The sequence below is a fragment of the Eurosta solidaginis genome, chromosome 5, assembly GCF_040869045.1.
Source record: "Eurosta solidaginis isolate ZX-2024a chromosome 5, ASM4086904v1, whole genome shotgun sequence".
Taxonomy (NCBI): Eukaryota; Metazoa; Arthropoda; class Insecta; order Diptera; family Tephritidae; genus Eurosta; species Eurosta solidaginis.
In genome coordinates this window covers 158,118,506-158,135,944 of record NC_090323.1, presented here as the reverse complement: position 1 = coordinate 158,135,944, position 17,439 = coordinate 158,118,506, and the positions used below count along the sequence as shown (strand labels likewise).

Below are 17,439 nucleotides of genomic sequence, written 5' to 3'. Positions count from 1 at the left end.
AGTTATTATGTTGTTGCTGAACGTTTGAGAAATTTTGAGGATTAGTCCTCTGCTTATAAAAACTTGTACCGTTATCGACTTCCATGGGGGTTGGCCTTTTTACCGTACTTTGATTGAAACGCAAGATCGATTGGTTATTACGATCTACCGCTTGGCGCTGAGGCATTGTGAATGTTGACCTAATTGGTCGGAATACGTTACCTACAGCAAAAGCTTCCGCAAACTCCATTCGCCTATGATTGGTTTGTAGCTCTTGAGCAATGGCAACGGCATTAGGGAGGTCTTTGTGTCTAGCAGAGAAGAGAATATCGCACATTGGGCGATGAAGTCCTGATATAAAAATACGTAGAGCATTTTCCCTGGCTCGTTCATTAATTCCTACCAGTATGGGTCATAATATGTTTATTTATTATAAGTGATAGTTATTTTTCCACCTTGCTGTAAAAGTCAACAATAGATGAATTACCCTGTCTGAGAATGCTAAGCTCGTTTTCCAAGACATACAAAGGCCTCTTATCTGAATATTCCTGGTCCAATCTGGCCATAATGGCTTTAAAATTTAAAACTGTATTGAATGAGGCAAGGACAGAGTTGGCGGAATTAACAATTTTGTTTCTTAATATACCCATGGCTACATAGTATTTCTCTGATCTCTCTGTATTATAATTCATTGCGAAAACTGCTGCACTTCGCCACGCTGGGTAAGAGGTCGAATCACCCTTGAATTCGGATAGAGATCAAGTCTAAACTTGCATTATTTTCTGCAACCGAAGGATTTATTGAGACTGGATGATATGGCTCAACAGTGGGGGGTTGGAGACGACTAATTGCTTGAGCTAAACTATCTAACTGTTCAACCAACTCAAGTCTAGTACGCTCATTGCTTTCACTAATGATTTCCATTACTTGTTCTTTATTTAAATACATTGTGTGAGGAGAAAGGTATTCTTGCAGCACGAAATCTGACTTATTCAATATGAGAAGGGCTTTCGAGAAATCCCCGTGAAAAGATTAATTATATATCAATATACCAGCGTTCTAAACACGCGTAAAATATAATTTATGCAAATACTAATAACTCGCAGATTCTTACATATATTCAATCAAATATATTTTGAATATATTTGTTGCTACTACATACCACAAAGGCGAATCTTCACAATCAACTTTAGTTTAATATTAAGTGCCAGAAAATGTTTGAAAACTTACTTCATTAAAAATAACTGAATGTGTAGATCATTACGCGTTTTATTGTAATAATTTTGTGAACTAATTAAGAAATTTATTTTATAGTTAAGAATTTACTTTCTAATTTATCCTTTTATAGATTTTATCTTAATCAGAGATATTCACTTAGAAGCACTTTATTGTTGGATATATTCTAATTACAGAAATGCACTCACTTTAATCTTAATTCCCATTCCCAATTTTTTGTTTTAAACCACTTGAAAATGTTTTGAAAAATCACTTACAGATTTTTTGTAAATGTAGATTTAGTTGAATCAGCTCCTTGGAAATTTTGGATTCCTTAGTCCTATTATATGTTGATTCACTTCAACCAGGTCCTTTGGAATTATTGGGTCCTTTGTCCTTTTAAGCCCCACGTTGGGCGCCAGTTAATGATTGTGACAATTGTGTTTTACAATATATTTATTTGATAGCGATACGACTCGCCTTCCTCCGGTCAACTTTACAAATTGATTCTTAAAACTAATTGCTTCTAGCTCTAAGCCTATCGAACCGTTTCAAATGTAGGTATGTCATCGTTGCCGCGAAGAGGTGATTAAAAAGAACTTGGCTTAGTTACCGTAAGCGTGCATTCCTGGGCGAAGCTCAAATATTCTACGCAGCCAGCAACAAATAAGGTTTTGAAGTGCTAAGCCACATTGTTTGTAATTATAATTTTCTTGCTTTGCTTTTATGGTATTGTTGCTTTGCATTCCTGGAAGTAAAGTCCCGATATTTCACTCAGACAGCAACAAGTAAAGTTTGAAAGCGCTAACTCGCTGTTGTTGTTGTCAAGCACATTTGCTTATATTGATAACATTGATATTGATAATGATAATGTTTGTACCTATGTTCACATGCGGATACAAATATACGGCGGTTTGGTGACTAACCCAGCATACATGTCGGGAGGAGCAGCATATTTAAATGCGATTCTAGCTGCTATGTTAACTTGTATAACATATAGCTGAATCAGTTGCGATGAATTGTGGACACGTACCATTTGAAGAGGTGGCACATAGAATTAGTGTAGAGGGGAAACATAGACACATATTTCAATTAAATCTGAGTATAATGCGTATTGAAATTTAGTAGTACTAATTTTATGCGCGGCAATTTCAGAAGAATAGATAAAGTTTGATGCTTAGCAGTCCATATAAAGTTTAAGTGTAAACGTCTATAGATGTAAAAAACAGACAGCTATTAATCGTGCCAAATACAAATACAGCTTTCTTCCTCCGCGCACAGATCGACAACAGTTGCGGAAAGCAATTTTATTGTAAACATTGGTGACGTTTAATAGTGTTGTTGTTTCATTAACGATGTTGCAATATCAAAATTTTAGAAACAAGTTTTTTCAATTAGAAGAAAATTTTTCTAAACGGGGTCGCCCCTCGGCAGTGTTTGGCAAGCACTCCGAGTGTATTTCTGCCATGAAAAGCTCTCAGTGAAAACTCATCTGCCTTGCAGATGCCGTTCGGAGTCGGTATAAAACATGTAGGTCCCGTCCGGCCAGTTTGTAGGGAAAATCAAGAGGAGCACGACGCAAATTGGAAGAGAAGCTCGGCCTAAAATCTCCTCGGAGGTTATCGCGCCTTTCATTTATTTTTGTATTTTTTTTTTTTAACAAAAACAGTTCGGCTCTATTTTGATGAATCAAAAAGTACATCTTCTCAACGTAAGTCCGAACATAAGTCCGAACTAAGTGTTATCTTTTTCAACTTTTTTTTGAACTAGCCCACAGTATACCACTCATCGAGTACACTCATTGAATTATTAGGTGTCCATTGTGGATACATCTCTTTGGCAAACGGGAATCCATATACTGACCCTGATTTGGACGTCTGATTCACGGATGGATCCAAATTTTACGACGGAAAAACTGGAGCTGGCATCTACAGGTCGAGCTTCAGGAAATCAATAACAATGGGATGCTACCCCACTTTTTCAGGCAGAAATCCATGCAATAGAAGAATTATCCTCATTATGTCAAACAGCCAGGCAGCCTTACTTCTTTTACTTCTTAGCTTGTGGATGAATGCATTGGAGTCCTATATTATCCTGACATCAGAGGCATACAGACTGCCTAGCCGAGCAGGGTGTTTTAGCAGACTCTATGTTAAGGAGCCCTTATGTGAACTCACAAAAGTACACACTAGGGAAAACAAAAGTAACTGTGAAACAAAGCAGTTCAGACTATGCTGGATTTAATGCCCAGGGCTTTGGCTTGCTTGCTATCGCAGATACAGAACCCTTATGTGAACTCAGAAGACACACAATAGGGAAACCACATAAAGAAGCAAAGCAGCTCAGACAATACGGGATGGAATGCCCAGCGCAAAGATAAGCCAAATCTGTCATTCTCTAAGCAGAGAGGACCTACCACCTTTCACTAAGTTAAATCTATCCGATATACAAATTTGCCGCTTTTGTGAGCTGGAGGATGCGTAGCTGAAAGGTCGAGTACAATAGATCTAACTAAAGTTCGCAGTGCATCGAGGCCTAATAATAATAATAATGATTTATAAAATACTTTGTAAATAAATAATTTTTAAAAAACAAATTCCCATCTTTTTTTCCAGGTGAACAAAATGCAATTAGAAGAACTTACAAACAATCGTTTTCTGCTCAAATCAACCGATCCAAATAAACCTGGATTAAATATCATCTGCTATGCAGCCACCGTGGAATTGACCATGGAGTGGCTGCGCATTATACGAAATATACTACAATCACAACGTGATTTTCTGTTGGCAATAACGAGTCCAATAGAATATCAACAACAGCAACAACAACAAAATTAAGATGTAACAAAATTAAAATTAAGACAAAAACCAAAACAAAACAGCAATCATGTACAACTCGAGTTGCAACAAAGCACTTCACACAAAAAATTTAAAAAGAAAATCAAATTACAAAAAAACTATTTTTAAAATAATTAAATTATCTATTTAAACATGTAAAAAATTTGATGATTGTATTCAAAGAATTACAATTAATCATTTAATTAATCAGCGTCAAATATAAAAGAAATAATTTCGTTTTGAAATCAATATCAAGATAAATGCAAAGCAAAAGATACACAAAAATTTATGAAAGAATCGAATGAAGGCAGTCAGGCGCCATGCTCTAATTGAAGAAGACACGCTTTCACTTTATTCTAACAACAAGAACAATAAAACCAATTTTGTATTAGATGGGTAAAAGACTAAACTATCACTAATTTCAGTTTTTTTTTTTTTTTATTTTATTCTAACAATTTATTGATTTTGAAGTGCAATCGCATGGATTTCGCTTTTTTCTTTATATAAATGCAATATATATAGATGGGCGCGCATTGCTAATGTCCGCCCCTAAATTTAAAGATTATGTTGAGAGGGTTTCGGAAAAAAAATTTTTTTTGATCCTTCGAAATACAACCGAGAAGGTTTTTTCGTTGTAACTTGGTTATTTGACGTCCAATTTTTAAATTTGATATGTCATTATTTTGGCCTTGAGAAGTTTCACATTTCCGTTTAATGTCCTTTTAAGCTATGAAGTCGGTTTCACATGATTAGGTCAGCTAACAAAATTTTTTCCCCCCTAATGTATCCCTTTTTCCTTACCAAACGAAAGTACTTAAAAATTCAAGAAAATGTTGCTTTGAAACCATATTACTAAAATAATAAACAAAGAAGTTATAGCACTTTCAATATTTATTGCAACTGTTATTTTACCTGATTCTTATTATATTTAGACCTGAAACTCATGATATTTTTGGAGGAAAAATTATTATTAGGGTTTGCATTAAAAAGTTAATAAAGATATGCCAAATATCATAAATAGGGGAAGCCAAAGTAAATAAGTGAGTCAAACCTGTTGTTTCATATTGTGATGAATATTAGTGACACTAAGGGCTACTTTTTTATTTTTTTTTTTATTTTAAGTGCTACTCACATCACTAGTCTGATGCTAAGTAAATGAAGCCACAACAACAATAAAGCAGACAGTCCCTTGTATCTACATAAACGAATCAATCATTATGTCTACACATATGTACGTACACGCAGCGGAGAAGCAACGCACAACCACATGCATATATCTGAGATACTCCCGAAAGTATGCAATAATTGTGCAAGTATCACATATACACGCGCATGGGGTATGAGAGAAGCTATAAAATCATGCATCTGTAGTTATAGCTGATAAGTAGTAAATTCTGGAAATAGAAGCGCCTAGAAATATGTCGGCGAGGAAACCGGACAGTATAAAAGCGGCAACAGTTGAGGCACGACAAGTCAGTTTGATTTATGCACGCCATCTGTCGAGCAATAGAAGTGTTATTTTGAAAGTAGTCTAATAAAGACCATTTTGCATTATCGAATATTGGATATATTTATTCAACAGTTTAGTGATTCGAACGTTAGCAGAAGGTTGCAAATAAGCGGAATTGCAGTAAATTTCGTTACAGTATTTATAATCAGCCCAATTCTAAACGAAAATTCCGTGCGAGTTTTTTCCCTTCTCCCATTCCTCGTATTCTAAATAAAAATTTCTTGTGAGTTTTTTCACTTCTCCCTTTCGTCCTATTCTGAACAATGTTCGAAAAAGAGGAAACCGGTTATGGGAGAAAAGTAGGTATTATGAATGTGAGGGAGAGGGAGATTTCTTTGCCATTTCATAGGAGTTTTTTCACTAGTTAAAGGGCATGCATCAAAATAGTTAAAGGAAATTCGTTCTTTTAAGAAAGAACACTTATTTGTACAAATTTGTGCTAAAATATGTATTTTTTCTTTCTCACTGTTAATACAACAACAACAACAACCACACTATTCTTTATTTTAAGTCGAAAAGTATATCATAAGCAACGGAAGAGCTCTTTGTATATTTGATGCAGCCATCCAGAAATTGCGCAAGGATTTTTTAAGAAGGCTTAAGTAGATTTTGGCATATAGCGAAAGGCGAACTCAACTCGACGAGGCCGCCAGAAAATTGCTTTGCAGAATGAAAGCAGGCAACTCCGGCGGATTTGTGTTATCCCGCCGTCTTCTTCTTATTCTCCTCTGTTGATGTTGCTGTGGCACCAATTCATTACTTATTTCAGTGAATACCACATGAAATGCAATAAATACTGTGCATTGTTTATATTTTATTTCTTAATTTCCAACCAATTTGCAACAATAATTAAACTTTTTAAACAAAATAAGAAATGTGCAACGAAATTTCAATTGACAAAACAGCCGACTTCGAAAATTCGAAATTCCTATTCCCCAATTATTGTTCTCCCTAGGAGAACAGAATTGGAGGAATTTTTCCGCGGGAATAAAAAAATCCGCGAGAACAAAATTCCGCGAGAATATTTAGAATTGTTCTGAATAATAACACTATGCGACAAAATCAACTTTTTTTATGGGTATTGGACAAAACCCACTTTTTTGTAGAGATTGAGGCCTAAGTAAACAAAGTAGTATTTCCCTTTTTCGAAGTTAGCATCCAGAAAATAAATATCGGCTTTCGAAGTTCGAAATTCTACATTTCGAAATTTATTTATTTTTTTGTTGGTAAAGCGTTCAGCAAATTGAAAAAGTAAAAACGTGTTCGTGGTCCGCTCTTTTCCCTTATTTGAAGGGCTGAACTCTGTTTTTTGAGAAATTTAGCATAACATCTGTTATACGAGGTGAAAAGTAAAAAGTCAGGGTCTGACCTTTCACCTCGTATAACAGCTGTTATACTAAGGCCAAAATAATGACATATCAATTTTAAAAATCGGACGTCAAAAACCAAGTTACAACAAAAAAAACTTTTCGGCTGTATTTCGAAGGATCAAAAAAAAATATTTTTTTCCCGAAACCCTCTCAACATAATCTCTAAACTTAGGGGCGGACATTAGCAACTTTTTTTTCGACCCAGTCTAGTGGGCATGTATGTTTGCATATTTAATTTCGCAATAAGTATTAGCCGGTAGTCGGGCTGTATGTAGACACATATGTACGTATGTATTTATTTTAAAAGTTTAAAACAAAGCGTCGCACAGCGGTGAGTTTTATAGAAATTTATCTCAGATATTTCGACTAGAGATCGCAACACAACAGTAAATAGAACGGTTTCTTAAAGCACAAAAGTTTGTTGAGCTTTAAGGTAACTCCACGGTGAGCTAGAGATCTACATACATATCCCACTCAGCATTTAGGTGATTAAGTTTTGAATTTCGCTACATTTCAATACAATTTGATTACTCCTTCTGACTAAATAATGAGTTATCATACAATTGAACAAAAGAAATAATCAAATATAAATACTTTTGATGATCAAAAACTAAAAAGCATTTTTCGATCACTTTTTGGAAACATTTTTGAAGTCCTTTAATGACTAAATTTTAATATTTCATAAAAACCAACAAAAAGAATAATCAAATATGCTTACTTTTGATGATCAAAAACTGAATATAGTTTTTCAATCACATTTTGTAATCACATTTCTCCCCTTCAGCTTCCCAGAAAATACATAATGATTGGACAATACATAGGTTGTGAGCTATTTGAATGAGATATGAAGAATATATGCATCATAATCGCATTCAAAAATTATTCAAAAATCTCAATCAAAACGATTGAAATATGTTCACGAATATTATTAGAAATTGACTGTGAAAAGCATTCAAATATTACTCTAAAACAATTAAAGCTCAATTTTATAATGATATCAAATATGACCAAAAAGCGTTTCGAAATATGAATCATAAATGATTATCCAAGAATAATCACATTTATGGTACATTTTTCTCCCGACGATACGTTAATTTTCGAACAGAAAATGCTTTTAAATTTGAACGTTTTTAATCATCTTGGGGTATGATATTTGAATATTTTTTGATCAAAATTTTCAAAAAATGCTGGCTGGGATGTAGAAAAATTTTATAAAATCAGAGAGTACCGCCAAATAATTACAGAAATATTGCTACAATTCAATTAAATTTATCGTATAGTGCTTATTATTATTATTACGAGGCCCCGATTCACTGCTACCTTTATTTAGATCTATTGTGCTTGACCTTTCAACGTATTATCGTAAGTGGTGGCTTTTAGTCTATTTAAGTACAACCTCAGGCTTTTTACTCCATATTACTAGGCATTAAGAGTCACGCCACCTAGATGGGAGAGGCTCTGTCTTGCCAGAGCGTTGCATTCGCAGAGAATATAAATCGGCTCACAAAAGTAACATATTTGTGTATCGGATAGACTTAACTAGATGTCATAGACTAGTGTATAGGACCCAATAAGATTTCGCAGGTTTCTACTTATATTAATGAGTTTGGATGACACTCGTGTCTGGGAGTAAAACCACTTTGGCCTATCTTTGCCCTGGGCATTAAATCCTATGTGGTTTCCCTGGTGTGTCTTTGTGAGTCCACGCTGCTAGAGCACCCTGCTTGATCTGGTGCTCTGTCATTTCATTACCTTCATGTCCCTGATACCTGGAAACCCAACGTATCCAAACCTTGTTTTTCTGTCCACATTGGACAACCCAAAGTTATGTGAGATTCTAAGCGTAGGGGCCATTGCATCACGTAGTTGCAATATGGTATTCCCTATGAACTCTTATAACCTTCAGATATCCTCACATGTTTCCGATCTTTAGCTGAGAAATATTTTCAAGCCTTAGTGCAGCAAGTGTTGCCTTTTATCTATTATTACTAAGCATTAACTGCATCAGACGTTCTCATCGCATCCGTGATACCAATACAAACTAGTTGTTGTTGTTGTTGTTGTTGTTGTAGCGATCAGGTTGCTCCCCGAAGGCTTTGGGGAGTGTTATCGATGTGATGGTTCTTTGCCGGATACAGATCCGGTACGCTCCGGTAACACAGCACCATTAAGGTGCTAGCCCGACCATCTCGGGAACAATTATATGGCACCATTAAACCTTCAGGCCATCCCTACCTCCCCACCCCAAGTTCCACGAGGGGCTTGGGGTCGCCAGAGCCTCGTCTGTTAGTGAAACAGGATTCGCCGCGGATAGGTTGGGTTGATAATTGGGTTTGGAGAAGCTGTATATTGCGCTGGCAACCTGAAGGGTTACGCTACACAGCCCCTTGAATCTGGTATTTTAGTCGCCTCTTACGACAGGCATACCTACCGCGGGTTTGTTCTGACCCCCTAACCCGCTGGGGGAATACAAACTAGTCGATGCAGTTTGCTTAGTTTTGCTGCTGGTGTTCTTTGTGTGGTCTTCGGCCTCCACACTAAGGCCGTATAGGTGACTGGTGGGTTCACATAGAGTCGAGTGCAAGTAAATAGAGCTCTGATTACTTTGGTAGCATCTATATGCACTAAGCTTTATTCAATGTTGAGTTAAATATTTTGAGGAACAATTTTTCAAAACTTTCCCACTGTGCGTTGTACACATAAATTTCTTGTTATGTGCAAGCCCACGATAAAGTTTTAACAATATATTTACTACAATTTTTGATAAACGTTTGTGCATTGTTGTTCTAAGGCCGCAATTGGTCCGAAAAAATAATTAAGCTTTTTTTAAATATAGAGAAATAAAATAATATTTTAAATAATTGCCTAAGTAGTATATATATAAAAGAATTAAAATTGCAAACGATATTATATTTAATTGAATTTAATTAATCGACTATTAGTTATTATAATTAACTTAGAGTGAAAAAACTCGTATCAAAGGAATAGAAATAAATTTGCAACGTTTGTGTAGGTTTCGAAAGGCAAATGTTATTATGATTGTGAGCTATATATGAATGTATTTATGTATTTAATTTAAGTGATCATAACGAGTGATTTATGCTGTTAAGACTTTGTGTGTGTAGGTTTATGTTAATTTAGTTTAATTTTAACTCATTTCTTTTATAAAATTTACGAAATAAATTTACTTACTAAAGTAAAAAAATACAGTTAAATAAATTGGAATATGCTTTAATGTTTTATTTTATTATTATTTTATAGTTTAAATTTCTTTTACGTTTTTCCCCGCCTCAAAAATTTCCATAAACGTTTTTGTAATTTTGTGATAAGCACTTTTTTACAGTGGCCAAATTTGAAACACAGTCAAGGCGAATTCAGTACCAGGTGTTGTTAACCCAACAGCTGATTGCTTCTTCTTGATAATTTTCCATACAAAGCCTTGTACAACAATACAAGGCGAATCCATACGAAGTGGTGGCAAAGCGAATTCAACCAATTCGCCGTGCAGAAGAATGTCGTCAAAAGAAAATTTTTGATTTCGATTAACTGACATATTGTTTTACAAGGCTTTGTATGGAAAATTATCAAGAAGCAATCAGCTGTTATGATAACACCACCTCTACTGAATTCGCCTTGGCCATCACTTTGTATGGATTCGCCGTATACATGGTAATGACAAATCGAATTCCATAGATGAATGGATTTGCAACTCTTTGTTTCGAGAGAGCACTGTCAAACTCAAGGCGAATCCATACCAGGTGGTGGCAAAGCAATTCAACGAATTCGCCGTGGACAAAAATGTCAAGTAACTTACTTTACAATAATACGACTAGTTATAGTTAAATCAGAGAATTTAAACACAATGAGAAGGCGTTTTTTTGGCATCCACTGCTTACGATCCATTTGCATGTGTCAAGTCTTGCACTTCACCACTATTCCCCAAATTCATGTTAACTTAACAGGGTGCAAGACGTAACAGAAAATTCTCTTAACGATTTTCTCTGTTCGTCTGATACCAAAAAATCTCTGATCAGAGCAAATATATTGGAAATTTGAATTCTCTGATTTTTTGTAAATAAATTATGATGATTCATTGTAAATTGACTTGCCCCATTAAGTAAGGTCTTAGGAGCCAATTATTTAATAGGGTGTTTGGTGCAGGTGTAAAGCACTTGGATCAATTTATTTCTTCTTTTTTCAACTTGTGGTTCAATGCCGCTCGTTGTTTTATTATTTATATATTGGTCCCATCCATTCTTTACCTTACATGAATGAATGAGGGAGGAAAGGTGTCCATTTTTCCCAAAACAGCCGATTTTACCAGGCCATCAGAAAAAGGGAACAACATATCTGCTCGAATAATATTACCACAAATTCCCCACCTTCAACTACATGGCGCGGCCCTAGGCGGTGGAAATTGTCCCTGCTGATTTTACTTTTTACAATATACAACATAGTTGTCAAATTATTAGTGTAATTTTTTATCATACACAAGCTCCTGAGCTTCATACGGGAGTGCTTTTTCTTGGCACTTTCATAAGAAATTCAGGCATTTTCACGATTTGAAATTATATGTGAGGGCATATGGGAGTGCTAAAGTTTTTATACCTTTCATGAAAATGAAATGGTATATTAATTTCGTCACGAAACCCAAAATTGTAAGTCCTCAAAGGAAAATAGATAGACCCACCATTAAGTATACCGAAATAATCAGGATGAAGAGCTGAGTTGATTGAGCCATGTCCGTCCGTCCATCCGTTAACATGATAACTTGAGTAAATTTTGAGGTCTCTTGATGAAATTTCGTATGTAGGTTCCTGATATCTCGAAAAGGCGTCCACCTACATAACTAAGGCCCACTCCCTTTTAAAATACTCATTAACCCCTTTAATTTGATACCCATATCGTAAAAACAAATTCTAGGGTCACCCCTGGCCCACCTTTATGGCGATATCTCGAAACGGCGTCCACCTATGGAACTAAGGATCACTCTCTTTTAAAATACTCATTAACACCTTTCATTTGATACCCATATCGTACAAACAAATTCTAGAGTCAACCCTGATCCACCTTTATGGCGATATCTCGAAAAGGCGTTCACCTATGGAACTAAGGATCACTCCCTTTTAAAATACTCTTTAATACCTTCCATTTGATACACATGTCATACAAGCACATTCCAGGGTTACCCTCGGTTCATTTTCCTACATGATTATTTTCCGATATGTTGTCACCATAGCTCTCAACTGAGTATGTAATGTTCGGTTACTCCCGAACTTAACCTTCCTTACTTGTTTATTTTATATTTATCTTAAAAAAAAATGTTATTTTATTTTTTAAAAATCGTTTAGGTATGTACATCTGTTCACTATATATTTCTTATCTTATAAATCCGATTATTTGGAGATTACGAACGGGATAATATTATTGTTCAGCCCCATTCATGAAAGGTTGAAGTCTTCGGCACGGCCGAAGACAGTCCTGTCCTTACTTGTTTTTTTTTTTTATATTCAAAGTGTGAATTTGAATCTGTGCCTATGATTCAGGGCAAAACAAAAACAAAAGTGCTACAAGTGTATAGGGGTTGAGCAGCTCCGATGTAAAGAAATATTTTGACAAGTATAAAATACATTATTCATTCAACAATTATAGTCAAAAAAGATTCAGAAAGCTGAATTAAAAATTATTATAAATTTATGATCTCCTAAAGAAAACACATTTGATTCAAATATGATTCCAAAATGTGGTTGAAAAAATATATTCAGTGTTTGATCATCTAAAGTATTCATATTTGATTATATCTTTTGTTCAATTGTATGGTAACTCATTATTTTGTCAGAAAGAGTAATCAAATTATATTGATATGTAGGGAAATTGAAAATTTAATCACCTAAATGGTGAGTGGGTATAAACAAACCTAGATTGGTATATATGTACACACATATATTCCTAAACTAAAGATCAGCCTACACCCCCATTTCCCACCCACTTCATTGATACCAATATATCCATGCATAAGCTAACAAATGTTTGTACATTCACATGCTCAAATAAAAGACAAACTGTTTCAATCAACCACTTCCAACAAAAATTATTCTTACGCACAAGCATATGTACAAATCTATGTTCATATATGTATAAGCTAAGAAATATTTTTATATTCGCATGTTGACAAAGAAAACAAAACTCACTTCAACCATCCAACCATACGCACAAGCACACATACATATTTACATATGTATGCTCATGTTTTGTATGTAAATCACAAAATCCTGAAAACTAGCTTCCTCTTGATTTTTCATTCATAAATGCTTCTTCATAAGTTATCCAAATTGATGATAGAATTTTGCAATTCGGCAACATGGCATTTGATAAAATCGTCAAAAGACAAATTTTTGCGATTTTATAAATTCCAACTTCGATGCATATTGGGGGTATTCATTATGACGAGCATAACTACATTCATAACCCCGCACTTTTCCTTTGAAATAATACCAAACTATTTATAAGCCTGTATGAAAGTACTAATATGGTAGTAAAAAATGCAAATAAACATGCACAGATATTGCCTAGTAAATGTCCACTAACATATTAGCAATATAATCTAAAAATTTCCATCCATTGTTCATATAAATTATTACAAATAATTTTCTCATATCCTGAATTGCCGAGTTGTCACAGCTTATGGACATTTTTATTTGCTATTTGAAACCCCCTATCATATTCTGCCGAAAAATTGTTCGCGCAGTCACGCAGCCAAATTTGCAGCAACTGTGTTGCAGTTGTAACATAAGACTGGTGTTTTACCCGTTTCTGGCCCGAATTCGCACTGTGACGTCATACTGTATATGCTGATTGTTTATCACATGTCAGTACAAAGTAAGAATTTTACATTATTTTCATAGATAAAAATTAATATATGGGAGCGGCGAAATAAATTAAAGTAATTTTGCGAAGAAATATAACATTATTTCGCAAAAGAGCAATAAATTCGTTTATTTTAATTTTATAATAAATTCCCCTTTTAGCTGTGAGTTGTTAAAGGTATAAACGGCAACACTTTTAACCACCGACGACACATAATTTGGCTCGTGCCTATTGTATTTCGTCGGCTAATTGCTACGAGCATTGATATTTACATATACATGGCCGTATACGCGGATTGCCATAATTGATTTGGTCGCTTCATAACGCGGAAAGCGACAAGTTGTTTTATTAATAACTTAAGACACTGCCACAGCATCAAAGCGACCAAGCTTTTAATTGGAGTATTATTGAATATGTATATATGCATGTACATTTGTACTTTTTTGCTTTGGTTTGTATTTTCATACATATATATTCAATGATACAATGCTCAACATCTGATCAACAGGCACATGTCTTTTGTGTATTGTTGGTCTTATTTACATATTTAAGGGTTAATTTGAGGCAGGTCAAATGTATTTAAGTTTGACTTGGCTTATCAAACCTGCCTTTGAAAATATTCAAGTACATAGGTACTTACATCATTGTACTGAATAACACATACATATAAAATGCTTTAGGAAATTTCTTTATAGGTACCTCCCCTCCCACTCATAGTCCAAATAATAACTAAATATTTTTTTATTTATTCAACTGTTATCAAATATTTTATTTATTTCAATTTTTCAATTTATTAATAATTCATACTTCATGGTTAATATGCATACATTTTATGCAAATTAACGTTTTATAAATATGCAATGGATTTCGTGTGCACAGAAATTCCAAGTGTGCAAATGCCGTCGGCAAAACACTATTTGCATGCATATTTTAATTTGCATACATTTTCCTAACATTTTAATTTATTAACAAAAAGGGATGGGATAATTCATAAATGTATGATTAATTTACATACATTTCATGAAAGGGCATATTTTGGGTATATGAATAGGTTTTTGTTTGTAAAGAAATAAGCAAAATTTCTGCAATTTGCATCACCATAAAACAAGCAAATATATTGCTATTATTATATTAATTAAGTTCAAATTCGTATTAAATCATAAAACAAGCAAATATATTGCTACAAGTAATAAAATTTAAATTTAATTAATCCTACTAAATACCTATATTCCCACAAAGAAATCATATTAAGAGAAAATCCAGAGAATTTATACACCAGCTGAAACTGTTGACAGAGAATTTTCTGCTGTTAACTGGTTAACATTGAAATTGGATTGTGTGTGGTGAAGTGCAAGACGTGTTCACATGCAAAAAAGTTGGAATCTAGCAAAAACGCCTTCTCATTGTGTTTAAATTCTCTGGTTAAATATAAACAATTCTAAGTAAAATATACATTTTGATTAAATTAATTAGTCAAATATTGTAACGCATTTAACTCACAGTGAAAACCAAATATTCTTTCGAAATTTGAGTAAATCGGACCTAGGATATAATGGTTAACATCATTTAGTGGATAGGGCTTATCTTACATGTCTGTCGTTCCAGGTTCTGTAATCAAAATGGACTGGTTGCATCGGGATTTCATATTTACAAAACCTGTTTTTAGTGATAACTTTTGAATGGGAAATAATATTTACCCTCCGCCTTCGGACTAATAATATTTACACTAAAACAAGTATTTTTTATCCTTTTTCCCATAATTTTTGAACGCTATTCTACAGTTGTAGGTCAAACTAAAGTTTACCTTAATTTTTGGCCCGTTTTTCCTTTTAGCTAGCACATTTTTTGTTCTGGTACCCGCTTCAGCTAGCGCGAGGGATTTATCTGTGATTGTTGTCAGCACAAATTTGAGATAAATCCCTCATGAGAGCGCAAAAAATTAGAGTTTCCTATCAAGTCATCTTTGTCGAGTCAACCCGATTTCCGTGCAGAAGAATGTCTAGCCAAAAGAAAACTAGAATGGATTTCGATTAACGGCCTTTTTCCGAACGTTACCGGTAAAATTTTTGTCGGAGTAATATGTAACCGAAAATCTAGATCAGTTCATGTAACCGCGATTCTGGCCTAGCGTTTATACTGTCAAAAGGCAGATGCGCAATTGGCAATAAAATAAAAATGTGAACTAACTTTTGTGTTAAAGAGAATTTATGTAGTTTAAAAATTATTGTACATTAACATGGTAATGGTAATAATCATTTGAAGTTTATCATATTCAAGAAGTTCTTTGACATCCATTCGCCAATGGCGTGTTCCCTTATCTCCCTGATAGTATTAACAGCGCAAGTCAGAGTCTTTAAGTCCCGGTTTGAAAATAAGAATTTTCGATTTCGATAGTAATTGAGCCACGTTTCAGGACATCCGTTCAAAGTGTTTGAGCTTGGAAGTTTATCCTCACCTTCATCGTCTTCCGATTCATCCTCATCTCCGTCTGATCCGTTGGTCTGTCCCGTGGATACGTGTTTATGGTTACTCTCCTTTAACTTCTCTCTCTTTTTTCACCTCGTCGCTTTTCTTGAATTTCTCTCCTTGTGTCCTCGGCCGACCCTTAAGACCTACCATTCGCTTATTAGCCAAGAATATAATTGCTGCATTGTTGCAAAGCTCTTTGACTTCTAGTGGTGGGAGCATGATAGAATTAATGGACCTCTGATCTCCATAAAGAGAGCCGACTGCATGGACTATGAAGTGAAGTGATGCTGTGTTCGCAGCTGCGTACGGATTTTTGTCTGACAGTCCAAGTCCCGTTAGATAGGGAAAATATGAATCTTCTCTTTCTATCTCCTCATTTGCGGCCTTTATCCCGAGCATTTGCCATACATCCGCAGCTGCATAATATGAAAATATCCATTCGACAGCATTTGCTAAGGTTTTGGTCTGAAGAGTTTTATATAAGTATATCAGGTCTCCTAACCCAGAGCATCCGAGATAGCGAAGGATTATGGTCCCTATTCTTGCTTTTGCAAATTCGTGGTTTGGATACATAAATAGGAACATATCCAATGCGGATGCCAAACCAAGAAAAGTGGAACAATCGTTTATGTATCCGGCATTTGAGAGATAGGCCTTGACGTCATGTATTAGTCCAGGTGATGGTACGAGTGGAGATATTAACTGACTGATCCTGTGTGCAACTACAGGTTTATGCTTGTCATGGGTTTTAGATAAACGGTACAAAGACATAATAAGAGCAACGAGATATTTGTCTGTTTCTATTGAATCTGCAAAATTGGCGGTTCCAGATACATCCCCTCCGATAGTTGATGGTACTTCATTGACTTTCACAAAATGCAATGGTGTTATATCTTGGACTTCTATTTTTTGCCCATATGATTCCCAGGCGTTGGGTAAATATGCCTTGATAGTAGCCATAACTTTATAAAGATATAAAGATACAACAGAGGATCCTAATTTGTCTCCCTTAACGAATCCATAAGCCAAATCCCTTAATACTGTTAACGACTTGTCCTTATCATACAATAGTCGAATGACTGGTTTGGTCTTATGTTCCAGAAACCAATTACTAGGGTACGAAACAGTCCTATCAAAGCTTATATCCCTGAAAGTGGCAACTTCGTAAGTCTCCATGAACATCATTCGTTTT

The 17,439-nt window shown here is 34.8% G+C and overlaps 1 protein-coding gene across 3 annotated transcripts in view; it reads left to right on the top strand.

The window, feature by feature from the left end:
- Positions 1-15,166, top strand: part of trio (trio Rho guanine nucleotide exchange factor) — a 274,438-nt gene extending 259,272 nt beyond the window's left edge. For 2 of the 3 annotated variants that reach the window (XM_067792357.1, XM_067792356.1), the window contains one exon: positions 3,810-10,136. In XM_067792357.1, coding sequence (XP_067648458.1) covers positions 3,810-4,031 — 222 coding nt within the window. In that variant the 3' untranslated portion in view covers positions 4,032-10,136. Of the gene's footprint in view, positions 1-3,809; positions 10,137-15,017 lie in introns of those variants that run through there. The other variant, XM_067792358.1, reaches the window with a different exon arrangement.
- The last annotated feature ends 2,273 nt before the right edge of the window (positions 15,167-17,439 follow it).